Source organism: Vicugna pacos, chromosome 12 (genome assembly GCF_048564905.1).
Source record: "Vicugna pacos chromosome 12, VicPac4, whole genome shotgun sequence".
Classification (NCBI taxonomy): Eukaryota; Metazoa; Chordata; class Mammalia; order Artiodactyla; family Camelidae; genus Vicugna; species Vicugna pacos.
Genome location: NC_132998.1, coordinates 31,650,919 through 31,669,566, shown reverse-complemented (window position 1 = coordinate 31,669,566; position 18,648 = coordinate 31,650,919). Strand labels below are relative to the sequence as shown.

At 32.7% G+C, this 18,648-nt stretch overlaps 1 protein-coding gene across 1 annotated transcript; it reads left to right on the top strand.

The window, feature by feature from the left end:
- Positions 1-1,066: 1,066 nt before the first annotated feature.
- Positions 1,067-18,264, top strand: ACTR6 (actin related protein 6). The gene is made up of 11 exons (XM_006214363.4): positions 1,067-1,219; positions 2,928-3,045; positions 4,021-4,089; positions 4,946-5,069; positions 6,528-6,663; positions 6,756-6,812; positions 9,437-9,535; positions 9,631-9,709; positions 14,149-14,320; positions 15,764-15,902; positions 17,576-18,264. Exons 1-11 carry the CDS (start codon positions 1,152-1,154, stop codon positions 17,703-17,705), a joined length of 1,191 nt encoding a protein of 396 aa, XP_006214425.1. The 5' UTR covers positions 1,067-1,151; the 3' UTR covers positions 17,706-18,264.
- The last annotated feature ends 384 nt before the right edge of the window (positions 18,265-18,648 follow it).

The following is an 18,648-nucleotide window of genomic DNA, read 5'->3' as shown; positions in this document are numbered from 1 at the left end:
GATCATATGATAAAAACGATGATGATGATGATGATGATGATGATGTTAGTTACTACTAGGTACTTTTTATCATTTACTCTTCATAAAATAATCCGGGGGGGGATTATATTATTCCATTTTACACACGAGTAAACTAAGGTATAGAGAGGTTAACTAACATGTCAAGACATATAGTGGCAGAGCGAGGATTTGAACCAGGAATTTGAATGCAGAGACTGCACTCTTAACTATCTTTGATTTCAGTTATAGTATCCACTTAATAAATTGTAAAGATTAAATTAGTTAATATACATAAAGCTCTTAGAACAGTGTAATCGCATGCATTAAGCGCTGTGTAAGTATTAACCATTATCATCTTCATCGCGCAAAGTTACACAGATCTTTTGTGGCAAAGTCCGGTTTCCAATATAAATTTATTCTCTTATACATTATGATAGGAGTTAACCTAAGGCATTGCGGGAACACATAGGAGGAGCACCTAATTTTAGGAAGGGGAACAGAGAGGGAGTATGTCAGATGTAGAGAAGCTTTTTTAGATAAGAAAGACACAGCTCCGTCCTGAAGAACAAACAGACAGGGCTGAGTGTGAGTGTGAGTAAAAAGGTAAGGCGGTTTACTAAACAGCGTACTTGTAACTCAGAGTGGTTGGATCCAACAGTAGGGTGGGCAATGGTGGGGAGTAAGGCTGAAGAGACCTCATATCCAATTCCATACTGCGTATGGTTTTGCAATTTATTCTTGAAAAAAATGTCACTGCCTTAACAATACTATTCGAACACACACCCACCCACAACCCCTTCATCCCCACCCTCCGCCCCCTCAAAGGGCTGATTCGTTAAAGGGTTAGAAGAAACTCGCAGGAGCGACCCAACCTGCAAAGTAAAGAACAAATACACGTTGGGCTTAATAGCACTTAGCACCTCGCGTCTTATTGGTTCTCGCCACGACGCAAACAGGTTAGGCTTAAAAACGCAGTACGACTCTTGCTGGGAAACGGTGCGACAGCGCAATCTCTGGCTTCCGGCGGCCTCAGTTGCTAAGGGAGACCGGAAGCGCCCTTACGTTCCGTCCATGCAAACCATAGAGTGCCGGAAAAAGCGTGAGCAGAAGGGTCGGGAAGAGAAAGCAACGACCGCATTGTTCATGAAAAAATGACGACCCTAGTGCTGGATAACGGAGCATATAACGCCAAAATCGGCTACAGCCATGAAAATGTATCGTAAGTGTTCGCCTCCTCTGAGGGACAGGCATGTACGCCTAGTAGTTACACATGCTGCTCTTCATCTTGGGGTATCAGTAAACTGCAAACTCCCCCGCGCGGCCCTAACTCAGCCAGAGAGATGCTCTGGTTGGATCTGGGTAGTGGGGATGATTTGAAGTGGGACTTTGGTATTAATTTGGGGTTCTATGGCCCCGGAAGTGGGACGATTTTTTTCGTTTCGTAACAGGAAATAGCTCAGGAAAACAGGTTTCTAAGGAGGAGATTTTTGACAGAGGGGTCCGTACACAAAGTTACTGAGCCTTCAGCAATTGTGGGCAACATTTTATGTGGATATGCATTTACTTGGGACCGCGATTAAAACTTAAATCAGATCCTCAAAAAGTTTTATGATTCCTAAAGTGTAAAAACCACTGTCTCAGTGGCTGGAGACTTTGAAGGCTTTGTACTTAAGCCCTTAGAAGTGCTCATTAGCTGACCTAGTTGATTTGAGTCAACTAAACAAATACTGCAGTGGCTTTCATAAAATTTATATATCTGAATAAAGACTAAGCATATTTAGAGGCACACTTTTAATATATTCACAAGGGTTTTTTTTTTCGCTTCCCTCCTTTTTCTTAAAAGGACAAATTGCATAGGAATATAAATTGTTAGTTTTCTGGAAAACATTTTGGCAATGTGTATGTTCTTATTCTTTGACAGCAATTCTGTTATCCGTTACCTAAGGAATAATTTAGAAGTGCTTGATAAAATTAGGTACTGAATACTGGATATTGTATCTGGGCTTCCTGTATGGTAACAAAAATGGCGGGGGAGCAAGCTAAATACTCAAGAATAGTAAATTGACTCGAATTATAATACAACCATAGATTGACTACAATGCAGTTTTTAAGACTCTTGTCCTCAGAGACTATTTAAACGTATAGAGAAAATGACCGTATAGTAAGTGAAATTATCAGGTACAAAACATTTTTACAGATTATCCCAATTAATGCAAGGGTTTCAAAACATTTTTACAGATTATCCCAATTAACGCAACGGTTTTGACTGCCTTTAGCTCAAAATAATCCTCATGCCAAAGTGGCATATTTTGGGGTGACAAATTCAGCTCCCCTTTATTTTCTCTCTCTGTATATATGTACGTACACGTACGTATGTACGTACACACACCCACACACCCACCCCTATACGGGTACACGTGTAGTTGATAATGGCTCTAATTTGTCTTCTTGACCAGATTTTAAGCTTTATGGGGGCAGCAACCATATTTAAAACTACTTCCTCCTTCTCTACGCTATAGCACCTTGCTGATTGAAAACCTTTGACTCCATGGACACTTAATTTTATGGCTAGAATTTTAAATTTGAAGCTTTTGGTTTTTTGCCAGGATGGTCTTAGGAAATTTCCCATTAAAGCCAGAGGACCAGGAACTTTACCTAAACCCCTCTTTGTATCTGTGCAGTGGCAGAACCAATATCCACCTGTGAGGATATCTTGAGGATTATTTGAGAAAGATAATGGGTCCAGTATACAACCTGTTATATACTAAAACATTTTTTTAAAAAGACTTAAAAAATTATTTGAAGACAAAATAAGAAACATTGGTTTTGGATGTTTTTTGACATCAAGGGTGGTGGTGAAGTAAATTATTTTTAGGAACTAGGTATTTAAGAAGTAATTATATTTTTGTTTGTTTGTTTGTTTAAAGAGTTATTCCTAACTGTCAGTTCAGGTCAAAAACAGCACGTCTTAAAACTTTTACTGCTAACCAGATCGATGAAATAAAGGACCCTTCTGGACTCTTTTACATCCTTCCTTTTCAGAAGGTAATCCAACTGTATGTCATTTCTAGCATCAAAGGCCTAAGTTTAAAGATGATTTGAAGTGTATATATACAAGATTTTTTATGTATGAAAATATTTTTAAATATCTGAGAAGTTATTTAAATTTTCAGTAGGATCTTTTTACAACCAAAAATTGAATTTAAATTGTCTTCTTAAACATAAATGATTGTCTTCTTAAACATAAATGACCATGATCACCTTTATTTCAGTGAAATAAAGTCAACCGTACTTCAATAAAAAACTAAAAATAAGAGTAAAAATAAATGACTATGATTTAGTTAATGATTGTGGTTACTGAATTTTACTTGTTTATGGTAAAGTGAAATGAAATGAACATATTAAAGAAAATAAGCTAAAAAAACCCCCATAAATACAAAACAGAAACAAACTCACAGACATAGAATACAAACTTGTGGTTGCCAAGGGGGAGGGGGGTGGGAAGGGACAGACTGGGAGTCAAAATTTGTAGATACTGACAGGCATATGTAGAATAGATAAACAAGATTATATGGTATAGCACAGCATAGCTCACAGCGGAAAAAAAAATGTGAATGTGACAATGAATATATGTATGTTCATGTATAACTGAAAAATTGTGCTTTACATTGGAATTTTACACAACATTGTAAAATGACTATAACTCAATAAAAAATGTTTTAAAAAAAGAAAAGAAGTATAGAGAGGCATCTCCTCTTATTGATGTGTTTTGAACCCTTGACATTTTGGTTATTGTAAATTTGTAATATTTAGAATTTTTAAAAGGAGAAAATCATACCTCCCCCCTCTCAGAAAGAAGGAGAAAAACATAACAGTATAGAGGGCTTGAAATTCAAACAGCACTAGCCTCATGAAGGTAACCATAAATAGATAGAAAGCAGTGATTTAGAATATATTAGTCTGATTTTTAAAGATTATTCAAATATTTTTGATAATTAATTTATAAAACAAATTTTTTAGGGCTACTTGGTGAATTGGGATGTTCAAAGGCAAGTTTGGGATTACCTTTTTGGAAAAGAAATGTATCAGGTAACAAATTGGAGTATGTATTCAAATTTCTATTTCCGTGTCTTATTCAAATGAAATATTAGAACTTACATTTTAAGATTTATAAAATTTTTAATGTTTCTTATATATATTTAAGTCACTTAATCTACTGTGCTTAGCTTTGATTCTCTAAATAAGTGCAAGTGAATAGAATTTCCATTTTGAAGTAGAATTTGAGGTTGAGAGGAAATAGTCTTTGAAACTTAAGACTAAAATTTTATTTCAGATTTCTGCTATTATTAGGCCAGTTCACTATCTCATTTTTATTTTCACAATAAAATATTTTTGACCATATATCTGAATGTGTGAATATTACAATGTCAAATTTTTGTGCTTTTAATATCTTTCGCATGACTTCAGGTATACGGAATGTTCAAATTTTAATGCTTAAGTGTGTGGGAGAGAATTACGTAAACATTTAATATTCTAAAGCTTCTTGCCTTTCAACTTTTAAACACAAAATAACAACAGTCCCAATGCTTGTAGTTACATCATTCATTACTTTTGCATGATTGTCTTTATAAACAATTTGACAGTATCATTTTATCCATGCTACTATTAAGAGAGTTAAAATTAAATAATAGTTAAAAGCATGAAATCTATAACCAGACTTTTCCAGTTCAGATCCTAGGTATGTCACTAACTAGTTATATGAACCTTGGTAACTCATTCAACTCTTCTATGCCTCAGTTTGCTTACCTATTAAAAGGGGATAATAATAATATCTGTCTCTTAGGATTATTGTAGGATTAAATAAGTTTGTGTATATATGTAAAACAGGTGTTTATAATTATAACTACAAAGTTATAAAACTTTTGGGATATTTTTCCTTTCATAGGTTGATTTTTTAGATACTAATATTATTATCACAGAACCATATTTTAACTTCACTTCAATTCAAGAATCAATGAATGAAATCTTATTTGAAGAATACCAGTTCCAAGCAGTATTGAGAGTAAATGGTGAGTTACAGTTTTGATTAAAATTGAGTTATGTGAATATGGATATGAATAGAATAAAGAAACACTTAAAATCTAAAAATATTGCGTGACATTCTTTTAGATTTGAAGGAAATAAAACATGGAATTTAAAAACTAGATGGACCCTTAGGGATTATCTAGTCAGACTCCTCTCATTTTAACTTTTTACTTGTTTGGGTTTATTTTTTGGTGGGGGAGGGTTATCAGGTCTATGTATTTATTAATTTTTAATGGCAGTACTGGGGATTGAACCTAGGACCTTATGCATGCTATAGGAATGCACTCTACCACTGAGCTATACCCTCCCCCCTTAACTTTTTACTAACATGATATTTCTCCCTAATGAAGTTACTAGCCACATATTTCCAATCTCTGAAAGATAATTGTTTCTCCTGTCACTGATGTGTTTGCTGTTGTTATTATTGTTTGAAATAATGTTATTAACTCGGGCTACCAATATGAGGAAAAGCAATCTAAATATTATCTAGAAGTAAGTTTATTAAAGGCTAGAATTACACTATGTGACTGCACAATGAAAGTATTCAAATATTTAGCTTGCAGAATTTAAGTCTATGTAAGCTTCAGTATACTACCTATAATAGGAGTATAATATTGAGAACAGTATTTCCAGTCAGGGCAATTTTGCTCCTCAGGACATTTGGCCATGTGTGGAAACATTTTTCTTCATCACAACCAGGAGGGTGCTTCTGGCCTCTTGTAGGTAGAGGACACAGAGACTGCTAAATATCTTACAACCCACAGTAAAGCCCTCAACAACGAGGAGTTATCGGGTCTAAAGTGGCACTAGTTTCCAAATTGAGAAACTTGCTCTAGAGCCACACTGCCTAGGTTTGAATCCTGACTCTTACTTTCTAATCATGGGACTTTGGGCACATTATTTAACTTCTCTGTGTTTCCGTTTATTCCTCTGTAAAATGGGGTTGTTGTGAGGATTAAAACATACATACTTATGGAGTTTGGAATAGTGTCCAACGTGTAATAAATGCTCAGTAAAATTACCTGCTATTAAATAACTATTACAAGGGGGAAGGTATAGCTAAAGGTAGAGCGCATGCTTAGCATGCATGAGGTCCTGGGTTCAATCCCTAGTACCTCCTCTAAAAATACAAATAAATAAGCCTAATCCCCCCCCCCAAAAAAAAACCTCAGACACTAAAATAATTATTATAACCTGTGAAGTGGATATTTATCTTTAAAAGTTGATTTCAATTCTTTTTTATCATCTTTACCACAAAAATGTGATGTTTCAAAATTTAAACTGTAAAAAACTTGACAGAATTAAGAACATTATTTTAAATTAACATTTTTTTATAAATAAAATTTTTGTCTTTGTGCTTGCCTTAGTTTGCTACCTTTATTTATTGCTTTAATTATACTTTTATTCAATGTGTTTATTTTTTCTTTTTTTTTTTTTAATAGCTGGGGCTCTCAGTGCACATAGGTATTTCCGAGATAATCCTTCTGAATTATGCTGTATCATTGTAGATAGTGGATATTCCTTTACACATATAGTTCCTTATTGTAGAAGTAAAAAGAAAAAAGAAGCAATTATTCGGTGAGTTGCATTCAATTTTCATGTTATTTCTTAAAATAAAACTGAATGAAATGTGTAATAAACTAAATCAAATTTGAATTCTTCTTTTTTAGGATAAATGTGGGAGGAAAACTTCTAACCAATCATCTAAAGGAAATCATATCTTACAGGTAATACTTAGCTTTGATTCTTTGGGAGGATGGGATGCTGGGGATGAACTTTTTAAAGTAATTTAAAATGATTCCTTATCTTTAATTCTAAGTTCAGGAGGCAATTCTGTATTATTGCTTAAAAAACTGTATCATATATATAAATTCAAATGATGTTCAAGTTGAAAAGCTTTCTAGCATGTGAAGTGATAGTATCCACCAAAAAGACATTTCCAAATTCTAGGGGGTTGATATATTAATAATATTTTTAAAGTATAAACGTACATGTACATTGTAAAACTAATTTGAAAAGATATATAAAGAAATAAGGGTATAAAAGGAAAATAAATCTCTGCCTCCCCTTTCCATTTCTCTTTGTCAGTTTTACTCCATACAAAGTAAACTATTTGAACTGCATTTTTTTAAATCTCTATAAGCCTTAATATATTGATATTTCTGTTTCTGGATTAGCCAATATTTGTTTACTGTCCACTATTAAAAGATGAAGAATTAGTGTACTTAGTGATCTCCCAACTCTTCTCTTGCCTCCTGAATTTTATTAATGTTATTATTTTAAATTTATTCTATTTAAAAAACATAAGTAGAATTTTTAAATCTCAGTTTTCATTACATTAACTTTGGCTAGTATGACACTGACAGTGTCTCTTAGCCCCACCATGTTATTTGTGAAAATAAGTGGATCTCACTTCTACCTTTTTTCTTTCTTCTCTCAGATGTACCATTACTATTTTAACAGCTTTATTGAGATATAATTCTCATACCATACAATTCACCCATTTAAAGCATATAGTTTAATGGTTTTTAGCGTGTATACCCATCACACAATTTTGTTACCCCAAAAGAAGCCTACTCCCCTTAGCCATCACTGTCCAGTCTTCATCCTACCCAGCTCTAGGACATTGAAAAAAAGCTTTTTATTTTGAAATTATTATAGACACAGGAAGTTGCAAGAATAGAGTACATAGAGCCCTGTGTACCCTTAAGTAACATTTTATTTAACTAGTACAATATAAAAATTATAAAATTGACATTGGCACAGTACTGTTAACCAGACTACAGATTATATTCAGTTTTCACCATTTTTTACATGCATTTGTGTACATTCTGTGTAGAACCTTATAGTAGAGAAAATGCAAATTAAAATACCATTTTTACAATCCAAATTAATAGAATTGTTTCAAAAGATATTGTAGATTTGTGGTATGGATACTTATTTGCTGCTGGTCAAAGTATAATTTAAAATAACTTTTCTGGTAAGCAATTTTGCAGTATACCAAGAGAGTAAAAGTATTTCATATCCTGTGTCCTAGAGTATGAATAAATAATGAGATAATCAGATATAGGTTAAAATGCCTCTTTTTCATTGATTCTGATCTTTACTTTTTTTAACGTTTTAACCTCTGAAAGTGGAATGAATCTTCCAGTCGTTAGTACCTTAGAATTGTTATAGTTTAATTAGCACTTTTTCTTCTCATTGGTATCTTAGTGAAGGTGAAATATGGTATATATGAAGATATTTGTTATAACAAAAGCAAAAAGATATAAGTAATAAAAATGTTTTTTATTTATTGAGTACAAGGACTATGCTAAATACTTTACATGTATGATTAGATTTACTTTTAACAGCTGTGTTAAGTTGGTGACCTTATTACCTTTTCAGAGTTGAAGAGATTGAGTCTCAAGCAGATAAAATAACTTGGCTACTAAGTTGTGATTAAACCTAAGTCTCTGACTTTGGAGCCCCTGTTTATAAACATACAAGTATCTTTCCTTCCTGATCTAAACTTTCAACATTAGGAACATTGATAAATAACATTTTAATAGATCTCTGTGGTTGAATATGATAAGGCATTAAGTCATATTTTTAAAGAATATGCTACTGTATAAGAAAACATTCATGAGATAATATTTAGTCTAAAACAAAAAAGTGAACATACAGTATGTAATCCATGTGCAGAGGGAAAAATTGAAATAACCTCATGTTGTTGTTTTTAAGAACAGCTTTACTGGAGGGGTGGGTATAGCTCAGTGATAGAAGGCATGCTTAGTTAGCATGCACAGGTCCTGGGTTCAAACCCCAGTACCTCTATTAAAAATTTTTTTAATTTAATTTTAAAAACTACTGAAAAAAAAACCCTTCCTTTAAAAAAAAACTTTTTTTACATTAAGCCTGTTTTCTTTGATTCACTCATCATCACATTACATACTTATTATGCATCTATTTTGTGCCAAGTAGTGTGTGCTGCTGACTAACAATACTTCTATAATCAGAAAAGATAGTGCTTAGAGTTAAGACATTTTGGCAAGATTCTATTCAGAATGATTGGAAGAAAAAGTTTGTGCTTTAACTGGATAATCCTTGCCACCTAAGACCTTTGTTTTCAATTTCCTTCTGCAAATTGTAACAGTGTTTTCTCTCAGAGGGATAGTGTTCTGGAGATTAAATAAAACAATGGAATGAGTATTCCATAAGGTTAAAAATATTTTACATATTCAAGAATTTAGTATTTTTAAAAGATCAGTTACCTGAAATTTTAATTCCAGAAAAAAAATTTTAAATGATAATTATAAGCTATATTTAATTTTTTTCCATTTGACATCTTACCATTTTTATTTCTGTTTAGGCAGTTACATGTTATGGATGAAACACATGTTATTAATCAAGTGAAGGAAGATGTATGCTATGTGTCTCAGGATTTTTACAGAGACATGGATATTGCCAAGTATGTATAATGATAATCTAAAAACTGGAAAGTTGATTCTTGGGTAGTGTTACACATAGTTAAAATGTTTCATAAGTCTCTATTTTGTTTTTCAGGTTGAAAGGAGAGGAAAATACAGTAATGATAGACTATGTTTTGCCTGACTTTAGTACAATTAAAAAGGGTTTTTGTAAGGTAATATTATTATTTTTTTAATTTATCTTTTTTTTTTGAAGCAGGGTAGGTAATTAGGTTTATTCATCTATTTATTTAATGGAGGCCCTGGGGCTTGAACCCAGGACCTCATGCATGCTAGGCATGCACTCTACCACTGAGCTATACCCTCCCCCTTGTAAGGTAATTTTATACATGCTCAATGATATTTCTTCAAGCGACCACCTCAGTCAGATTTGAAAAGTATCTAGCTGGGATTGGCAGAGTCTTAGAGAGATGTTGATGACTGCCTTCCTGCCTGGTGGCCATTTCTTCAGGCACCAGTGTATAAATGATTAGTAAATATCTCTACTAAAGTTATTTAGAAAAAAATATTAGCTGAATGGGACATGGGACAAACCTGGAGATTAACAGTATCATTACCTATATTATGGTTAACCCTTTTCTGTTTCCTTACGAATTAGTTTAAGTCCAGTTATAAGTTGGTTATTTGCCTGTGTGAATATTATTGACACAAGTGACGCAGGGCTGAATTATACTCATGTTTGGTCTGATATCAGATTGTAGTTGAAAAGGGCAAAATCCAGTACACTTTCAAAGTGTTGAGAGGCTGTTTATCTTGGTTGTCAAAACAAAGTAATTTCTCCCTATCTTTGATCACCTCAGGTAAACTGTCAGTTCTAACTATGTTTGGGTAAATGTGAAGTTTGCCCTTCTAGTTACTGGCTTGATGAGGACTGTTAGGATGTTAAAAATCTTTGGTCAGAAATTTAAGCACAAGGAAATATTTGTACTAGGAGACATTTATAATAATATTTGTTGCAGTATACTTAAAAAGTGAAAAGTTGGGAAGAGCTTGGATATCCATTAATGGAAGAAGAATAGATAAATTTTAATATATTCATATTATAAAATAAGCAGTGAAAGTGAAGTAGAGCAACAGAATCATTGGATAAATCTCAGAAATGTGTTTCTAAAACATTTAAAACACAATGATATCTAAAAGCAAGTTTTAGAAGTATATGTACCATTCCAAGGTATGCAGAGTAATTATTTATGTTTAGGAATTTGTAAGTATGAAGTAAAAGTATAAAAATGTATGTGAATGATAATACCAAATTTAAAGGGGGAATGTTAACTTATTTGTAAAGTTGCATTAAAGTGGTTGATGGATACATGGGTTTTATATAATTATTTATACTTCTTTATATGCCTGAAAGTAAAAAAAAATTTCGGGGGGCTAGATTACTGAGGTGAAAAACAAATCAGAATTCAGAGTAGGCTACCCAGGGCCTTGTAAAAATGAAATCATTGTGTCATATCCTTAAAAACAAATCCTTGTGGAGGACTGAGCCTGACTTTCAGAAGTGGAAATTGTGACAGATTATGGGATCAGGTTGTCTGGACATGAACCAGGGAGAGAAACTGGAAGCCCATGTCCCACTTAGGATATGGAAGGTGTATTTTTTTCTTTACAAAACAGGGAAAACTGCTCCAAACATACAGATACCAAGCCTCTTTCTCATTAGGCACATTTGATCATCCTCATATTAGAGCTGATTAAAACACTCCAGAGGTAAAAAACCTTATGGAGAGTTTACAGCACTCGTAGAGTTAATGGTGGTGCTCAAGTAATCCGTAATTCTACAGGGATGGACCCTGTGTAAAGTCTCAGTAATTCCCAGTTTTTCCAAACCTGACTAAAAATCACCTGGGCCACTTGAAGAACAATTGGTATCCATATTCTCAGTTCCTGTCCCTGGAAATGCTGAGTGCCTAAGTTTGAAAACTTAATCTTAAGAAAAGAAAAACTCTATTCCAGTTGATTTAACTATCAACTAGGTTTGGAAATCTTTATCTTTTTTACAATGTAGTTCTCTCCTGCCCTGCAAATGACAGCCTATCAGTTTATTAGTTTCCTCCTTGCCATATCATAAGCCTCATTTTCTCAATCCTGCACCTTACATAGTGAGCTAATAGAGGTGTGGTTATTCATTCCCCCAGTTGATGTTTATTTCAGCCACAATGCCTTAATCTTTACTTTGTCAATGTTAGAATTTATACCTTATTCACAATGCATGTTAAATTGTGTATCTCTTAATGATTTTTAAGATTTAGAAATAGTTATATTTTGTATATGTTAGGATTACTTATAAAATGTATTATTTTAAATTTAGTACTTGATTAACTTGTTTTCACTGTTGTGTGATAATCAAAATCTTTGATGAGAGCTGATAAATAGTTATGAAATTAGAAAAACAATACTGTAAAATGAAAAGAATTACATGGGTGCCTTTATAGTTAGGATATGTTAAAACTTGGACCTTGATACGTTATTCAGGAATATTTTTAAATACTCAGGAAAAAGTTACAATCTTGATTTTCTAGTACTGATGGTAGTAACAATAATAATAAGGTCTATAATATTACTGATTACAACTGATTAGAAATCCTAGTTTTATTTCTTATCAGAAAGAGGTCTACTGAAATAATAATGAATGCTTGGCTGATCTAAAATTGATAAAATTTTCCTCATAATTAATAATGTCCACTTTCAGCAGAGCCATTGTAATTTAAACTGATGATTTCTTTCATGGTGCCAAAATGAAATTTATGAGGATTGTGCAGTAATCATGGCTTGCATTGACTAAAACAGCACCTCCCAGCAGCCCTTATAAATTCATTTGTCTATGTCTAAAAAATCTTTTTGGAATTGTAATCTTAAAAACAGAAACTTCTTGTAGTTCCAGATTACATATTAACAATTAATGGCTTTAGAGCTAATATTCAGCAAGGATAGCTAGTTCTGGCTCTTTCTCCTAGTTGGATATTTGATCTTGGGTCAGTCACATGATCCTCTTCTGTTAAATCAGGGCTGTGGACTAGATAACCTCTCATGTTTTGTCAGCTGAAATTCTCCAAGTCTACCTCTGTCTCAGGTTATTTTGAATGTTGACAAAATGAGTTATACCCTTTACACTCAAGCCAATGTCACTTTTAAATGAATTTGTAGCTTTATAGGATATATTTTCCATTCTACCTGAGAAGGAAGAGTATTTTATCTGTGAAGGAATAATAATATTCTCTTTGCTAGTGTAATAATTTTAATTGGGATTTGCGGTTTTCCTCATTTTTCCTAGAATGTTGTGAATACTGTGTAACTTTTAGGGTGTTTTTACTAAAAAATAATGTCTCAAGCGTACAATTTCCAAGTGATAGAAATTAGAATCATTCCTATCCAGGTTAAGAGAGGCAATATAGTGGAATGAATAAATTGTGTGTCCTTAGGTTATTAGATGATGATCCTGAGCAAGTCACATAACCTTACTGACACCAACTGCATCATTAATAAAAGGGAAATATGCCTACCTTACAAGGTTGTATGAGAGTTCAGTGGGTTAATTTATGTAAAATGCCTAATACAAACACCACATTGTTGGTTTGCATGCCATTATTCAATAATTTATTGAATAATTATTGTGTACTGGGTGCTATGCTGTGCTGAGTAGTGCGGGTGTGATGGCGAACAATGCAGAATATGAAGGATAATATAGGTTCTAATAGAGAATACTGGAGGGACTTTTTATTTGGGAGTCAGAAAAAGCCTAAGGAAGTGGAAATCTGAACAGAGAATATATGACTGATTACATTAAGGAATCTAGAATATCCTTTATATATTTTAAGTTATTAATATTTGTTTTCAGGTATTTGAAGTATTTTTGTAGTTAAGTAAAGGATTGGGACAAACTGTTACAGGAGTCAGTTGAAGTGAACGTCTGTAGCTGAATCCAGAAGAGCCGATGATTCTTAGTAAAATTGAGAGGGACCATTATTTTAATGATGTAGAATGTTATAGGAGGAGATTATTTTTTCCAGCCCCTTCAGGAGCACAGCTCACAGAGTGGGTGGGTTAGAAAATAAATAAAAGAACTTCAGTGATACAGTCCATGTATTTGCTTAAAGCATTTGGAAACTGATTTTGAGTAGAAATTGAATAAATAATAAATTTATAGGCTTTTTGTATAAAGGAAGGGGGAAATCCTAATAGAATAAAACCAGTGTCCAGTAAACACCTAAGACAGGGTTAGAGTGAAAGTAGATAGTGGTAGAGACATAAGATACAGTGTTTTTCATTTAAAGTATGTTCTTTTTTCTTTAGAAACTGAAATCAGGCTATTATAGGTAGATTATGAAGTTCCCTCTCCTCTGTTCTTTTCTTTCTGTTTTAAAATGTGTGGAATACATCCAGATCATCTTTAGGGGAATAGCTATATTAGTGTCAATAACTGTTTACTTGGGTGGTTTAGGCAACAGAAGAGAAGGCTACATTTTTCTAACTTTTGAGAATCCTGAAACTTCCAAGAACATTGTTAATCTATTAGTATCACGCATTATTAAATGTTATTAGTCATGTGAGCTAGATAATGTAGCTTAAACATTTTATTTTTTTTTTCTTTAAGCCAAGGGAAGAGATGGTGTTAAGTGGAAAATATAAATCTGGGGAACAAATTCTTCGTCTGACCAATGAGAGATTTGCTGTTCCAGAAATACTCTTTAATCCTTCTGATATAGGCATTCAAGAAATGGGAATTCCAGAAGCTATTGTCTATTCAATTCAGAACTTACCTGAAGGTACACACATAAAGTACTGGGGAATAATGATATTTTAAAAAATCATAGGCTCTAAAAAAAAAAAAACATAGGCTCTATGAGCCCTAGAGAAGTTACCTGTTTCTTCTGAATAAGTTCAGTAAATGGCGAGTCTGTTTTATTTGCAGATTTCCAGGTACAATAATGTACTTGATTAATTCTTACTTTATTGGTCCTAGATTACAGATTTGATATAGGAAAAGTAATTATAGTCTATTTAAAGTTGAAGAAATTCATCTTTCTATGAGTATTAAACTTCTATATCCATTTTAGAAGAGTTTTAAGCAAAATTTGGACAGAATAGACATTTATAATTTAACTATTTAATGGTTTTTACCTGTTGATGAGACAGGCTTATTCTTTATTTAATTTATTTTGGTTTTTTGTTCAGGGTTTTTTTAGACTGGTTTGTTCTTTAAATAGTGTTTTAAAAAGAGTTTAGGAGTACTTTTATATCTTGAAAGTGTCTTCTGAGTTCTTAGGAAACAGTCTAGGCATTGGAGAAAATCTAGCACATGCAATGTCCTTTCTTCCCATTAAAAAAAAAGAATGAAAAAGAAAGTAAATAATGCCATCACCTTAATAGTTATTTCACAGATATTTTCATAGCAGTATTTCATATTGATGTCATATTTTATATAAAGTTGCAGTCAAGACATATAAAACATTTTGTACTGCACTGTTTTAATGTCATATAATGAGACTCAGATGTTAATATAAAGGTACTCTGTCCTTGTTTTGTGAACAGAAGCATCAGGTGAAGGATGGCCAGTACCTATTAATTCCTGATAAATTTCCTAGTGGTGCTTAGTAGCCTTTTAATACTGGCTTATCATATCATGTCATATGTTTGTTATCATGTACCTTACTGAGTGTAGAACATAAGATTCTTTAAATATTATTATAGATTGAGTATCTTCCACTATCAGTTTTAATTATTGCATAATCAATATATGTGTCTCACTGAGATAACATGGAAACTTGGAATCCCAAGTTAAAATGTCATGAAAAACCTTTTCATCTTTACACTAGCTAACAGTCTCAGGCTACGTAGAGACTTCCTCCATTTTAGGAAAGATCAATTTTAATTTTCAAATGCCTGCCTCTAGAATTTTACTCATTTATGCATTGCTTACATGTATATATATAGTAAATCACTAGTAGTTCAGCCCCTTCACCTTAGCCTTCCTTGTAAAGATCTATAAGATCATACTTCTGTTTAATATGTTTATTTGTAGAAATTATAACCTCATTACAAAATCTTAGAAATTATATAATTTATATGGTTATAAAAAATTACGGTTTCTTAGTAATTTTAATCCCTAATTGCTTTACCTTCGCCCTCATCCCTATTTTTCCAGAAAGATAAGTAAATAGATTTTCTAATGCTTTCTTCCTTTCTCCTTTTTTTTTTTTTTTCTAAAGAAATGCAGCCACATTTTTTTAAGAACATTGTTTTGACAGGAGGAAATTCCCTTTTCCCGGGATTTAGGGATCGGGTTTACTCAGAAGTTCGATGTCTCACTCCAACAGATTATGATGTTTCTGTTGTGCTGCCTGAAAAGTAAGTGTTGGCTTAGAAACAAAATATGGAAGTTGGTTTGTAGATAAAATGGTCTATACGGAGACTTGAGTTTAAAGCTAGTTCTACCACGTCGGCAGGTTTATTTCACGTTTGGGATTCTCATTTTGCTTTTCTTAAAAAATGAAATGATAAACGTAACATTTCAGTTATGCAGATTACCAGCCATAATGGTTGGTACATAATGGATACCCAGTTAATATAAGATCATTTCCCTATAGTAAACCAGTCTTCATTCCTGAGATTTTTACAGGCAAAGCAGTTAGGTTATTAATGTATTTGATTCATCTGAGATGTGTCATTTCTTGAGAGTTCCTATCAAGAATAGAAGTTAAAGAATTTAACCATTGAGATAAGTTATGTCAATTCATAAGTTGTTTTGGGATGTTTTAAAGTAATTTAAAATAAACTTTTACATTTAACTAGCCTTTTACCCCCCTAATTCAGACTGTTTTATATATACCCTCTACCCTGTTTTGTGAGAAGAAGTAGATATCATTTCTACATTGGTGGTAAAAAAAATTAAGGTAGAATTTTAGAGCTGTGAGAAAGGCTTACAGAGCATCCTGTTCCGCATACTTTGTTAATAAACAAGGGCTCATGAGTTGGCAAAGGCCTTATGATAAGTTAATAGTAGTCACCAGGCTAAAATCCATTTCTCTTTACCTGGAGGCAGGTGTTCTTACCAAATATATATCTAAATAATGCCCCTCTCCCCTCCACTGTTTTAAGTGGCAGAGTTGTAAACATGAGCCCACGTACGTGACTTCTAGAGTTTTGTTTTAAAGCTAAAGTAGAATTTTTTCAAAGTTAATAGCAATTAATAAGAAAGCCTTCATCTGATCACTTAATGTTACAGCTGTCAGATAAAAGAATAAACTTAGATATTGGAATGATTTTTTTTATCAGCCTTTATTGTCAAATACTCTTTAGAATATGAAGCAGTTGGATTTTTATCCTAAATTTTAAGTGTAAGTCATGCACACGTTACAGGCCAAGGGATCTGCAGAAATAGTTTTTATTTCTTTATTCATCAAATCTTTATTGTATATGTACTGTTTTAATAGATAGGTGAGCTCTGATTTTACTTACTGCTTGTATCCTACCCTATAACTATTTATCAGGCATTGTGTTTTCTAAATGTCTCATTTATTAGAGGCAACAGAATATAGCAGCAAAAGCACAAACTGTGTGAAAACAGTTTCAGATTAAATCCTCGGTGAACTCTTAACTTCTCTGAACCTCATTTTCCAGATTTATAAAATGGGAGTTGGAATAGCTATTTTATGGGTTTCTGTGTGAATTAATGAGATGACTTATCTTTGCCACATACAGAAGTTAGACTCAGTTATGACAGTGTTTTCCTTTTATGCATTTTTGATCTTTTGCTTGTATTCTTGTTTTTTGTTAGAAGTATAAGGCCCATAAATACAGGGCACAGGGGAAAAAAATTAAAACTTACTTGTGGTGGTGACCACGGTTTCTTTCTGAGTTTGCTTTACTCCTATTAAGTTTATGCTTATTTTCACACATTAAATGATTTGCTGTTAAGTCAAATTGGGTAGAGACTGCCACATTTTTGTTACTAATTAATGTTTCTGTCATTTCAGTTCTGTAAAATCATCTGGGTTCATTTATTTGACCTTTATTTTTAGCCCTATTACTTATGCCTGGGAAGGTGGAAAATTGATATCAGAGAATGATGATTTTGAAGATATGGTGGTAACAAGAGAAGATTATGAAGAAAATGGACATAGTGTCTGTGAAGAGAAATTTGATATTTAAGAAACACTTCTGAAAGTTTTGAGATTGTAACAAAGGTTTAATTTCAGTGTTCTTTTTAAAGGAAGTTAAGGACCTGGGTTACCTTTCATCCTAAGATAAAAGTCTTGCACTTATGTAAATTCTTTGATCCATGGCTAATTTTCAGAGGTTTCTTAGCTAAGTTGTTAAGTAGACTGTAACTCAGCCCAAATTTTCACTTAGGAGCTAGACTTACTATAACAATGCTTATGCTGTTTCTGAGAGTAGGTTATCTTTCATTAGAAGATGAAAGAGTGAACGTGTTTTAATTCTTCAGAGTTGAAAGCACAAATTTAGCTGTCTCACTGGTTAGCTTTCCTTAGAAGGTAGTTTTGAAACTAGGAATTGGCCCAAGTGTTTTCTTTCTTTCTTTTAGAACTAAGTATTTTATTTTTAAATTGTCATTTTTATTTATATATACTTAAGTTGGAGAAACTAATCTGTCTGTGTTTAATTTTTTTTTTAATGTTTATTTTTTACTTAGTGTAAGTTTGAAAGAATGGAGACCAAAGCCAATTTATTAAAGTATTTTTGGTCACTACTGTGTTGGAGAAATATATTATTTCACTCATAAAAATACTGTACCATTTTTAGGATAAACAGAAATTTGAAGTTAACTTGGTATTATTAAAACTCTTGATACAAATGTTAGTGTTTAGTTTTTAAAACTCTTACACAATCAAAGTAAGCGTATTAAGGTATTAAGGCTACAGCTTTCCAGTTTAAGGAAACAGCTAACAGAAACATTAATGAATGGGTCAGGTAATGAATGGATTGCTTCTCTGATTGCAAACAGTAGAAACTCATTTGGGCTGTACTGAGCAAAACAAATTTTATGAGCAAGACAGAGGACAGCTCATAAAAATCTAAGAAAAAGCTGGACCAATAGCCTTAGGAAGAATAAAAACCAGGATAACTTAGGGAT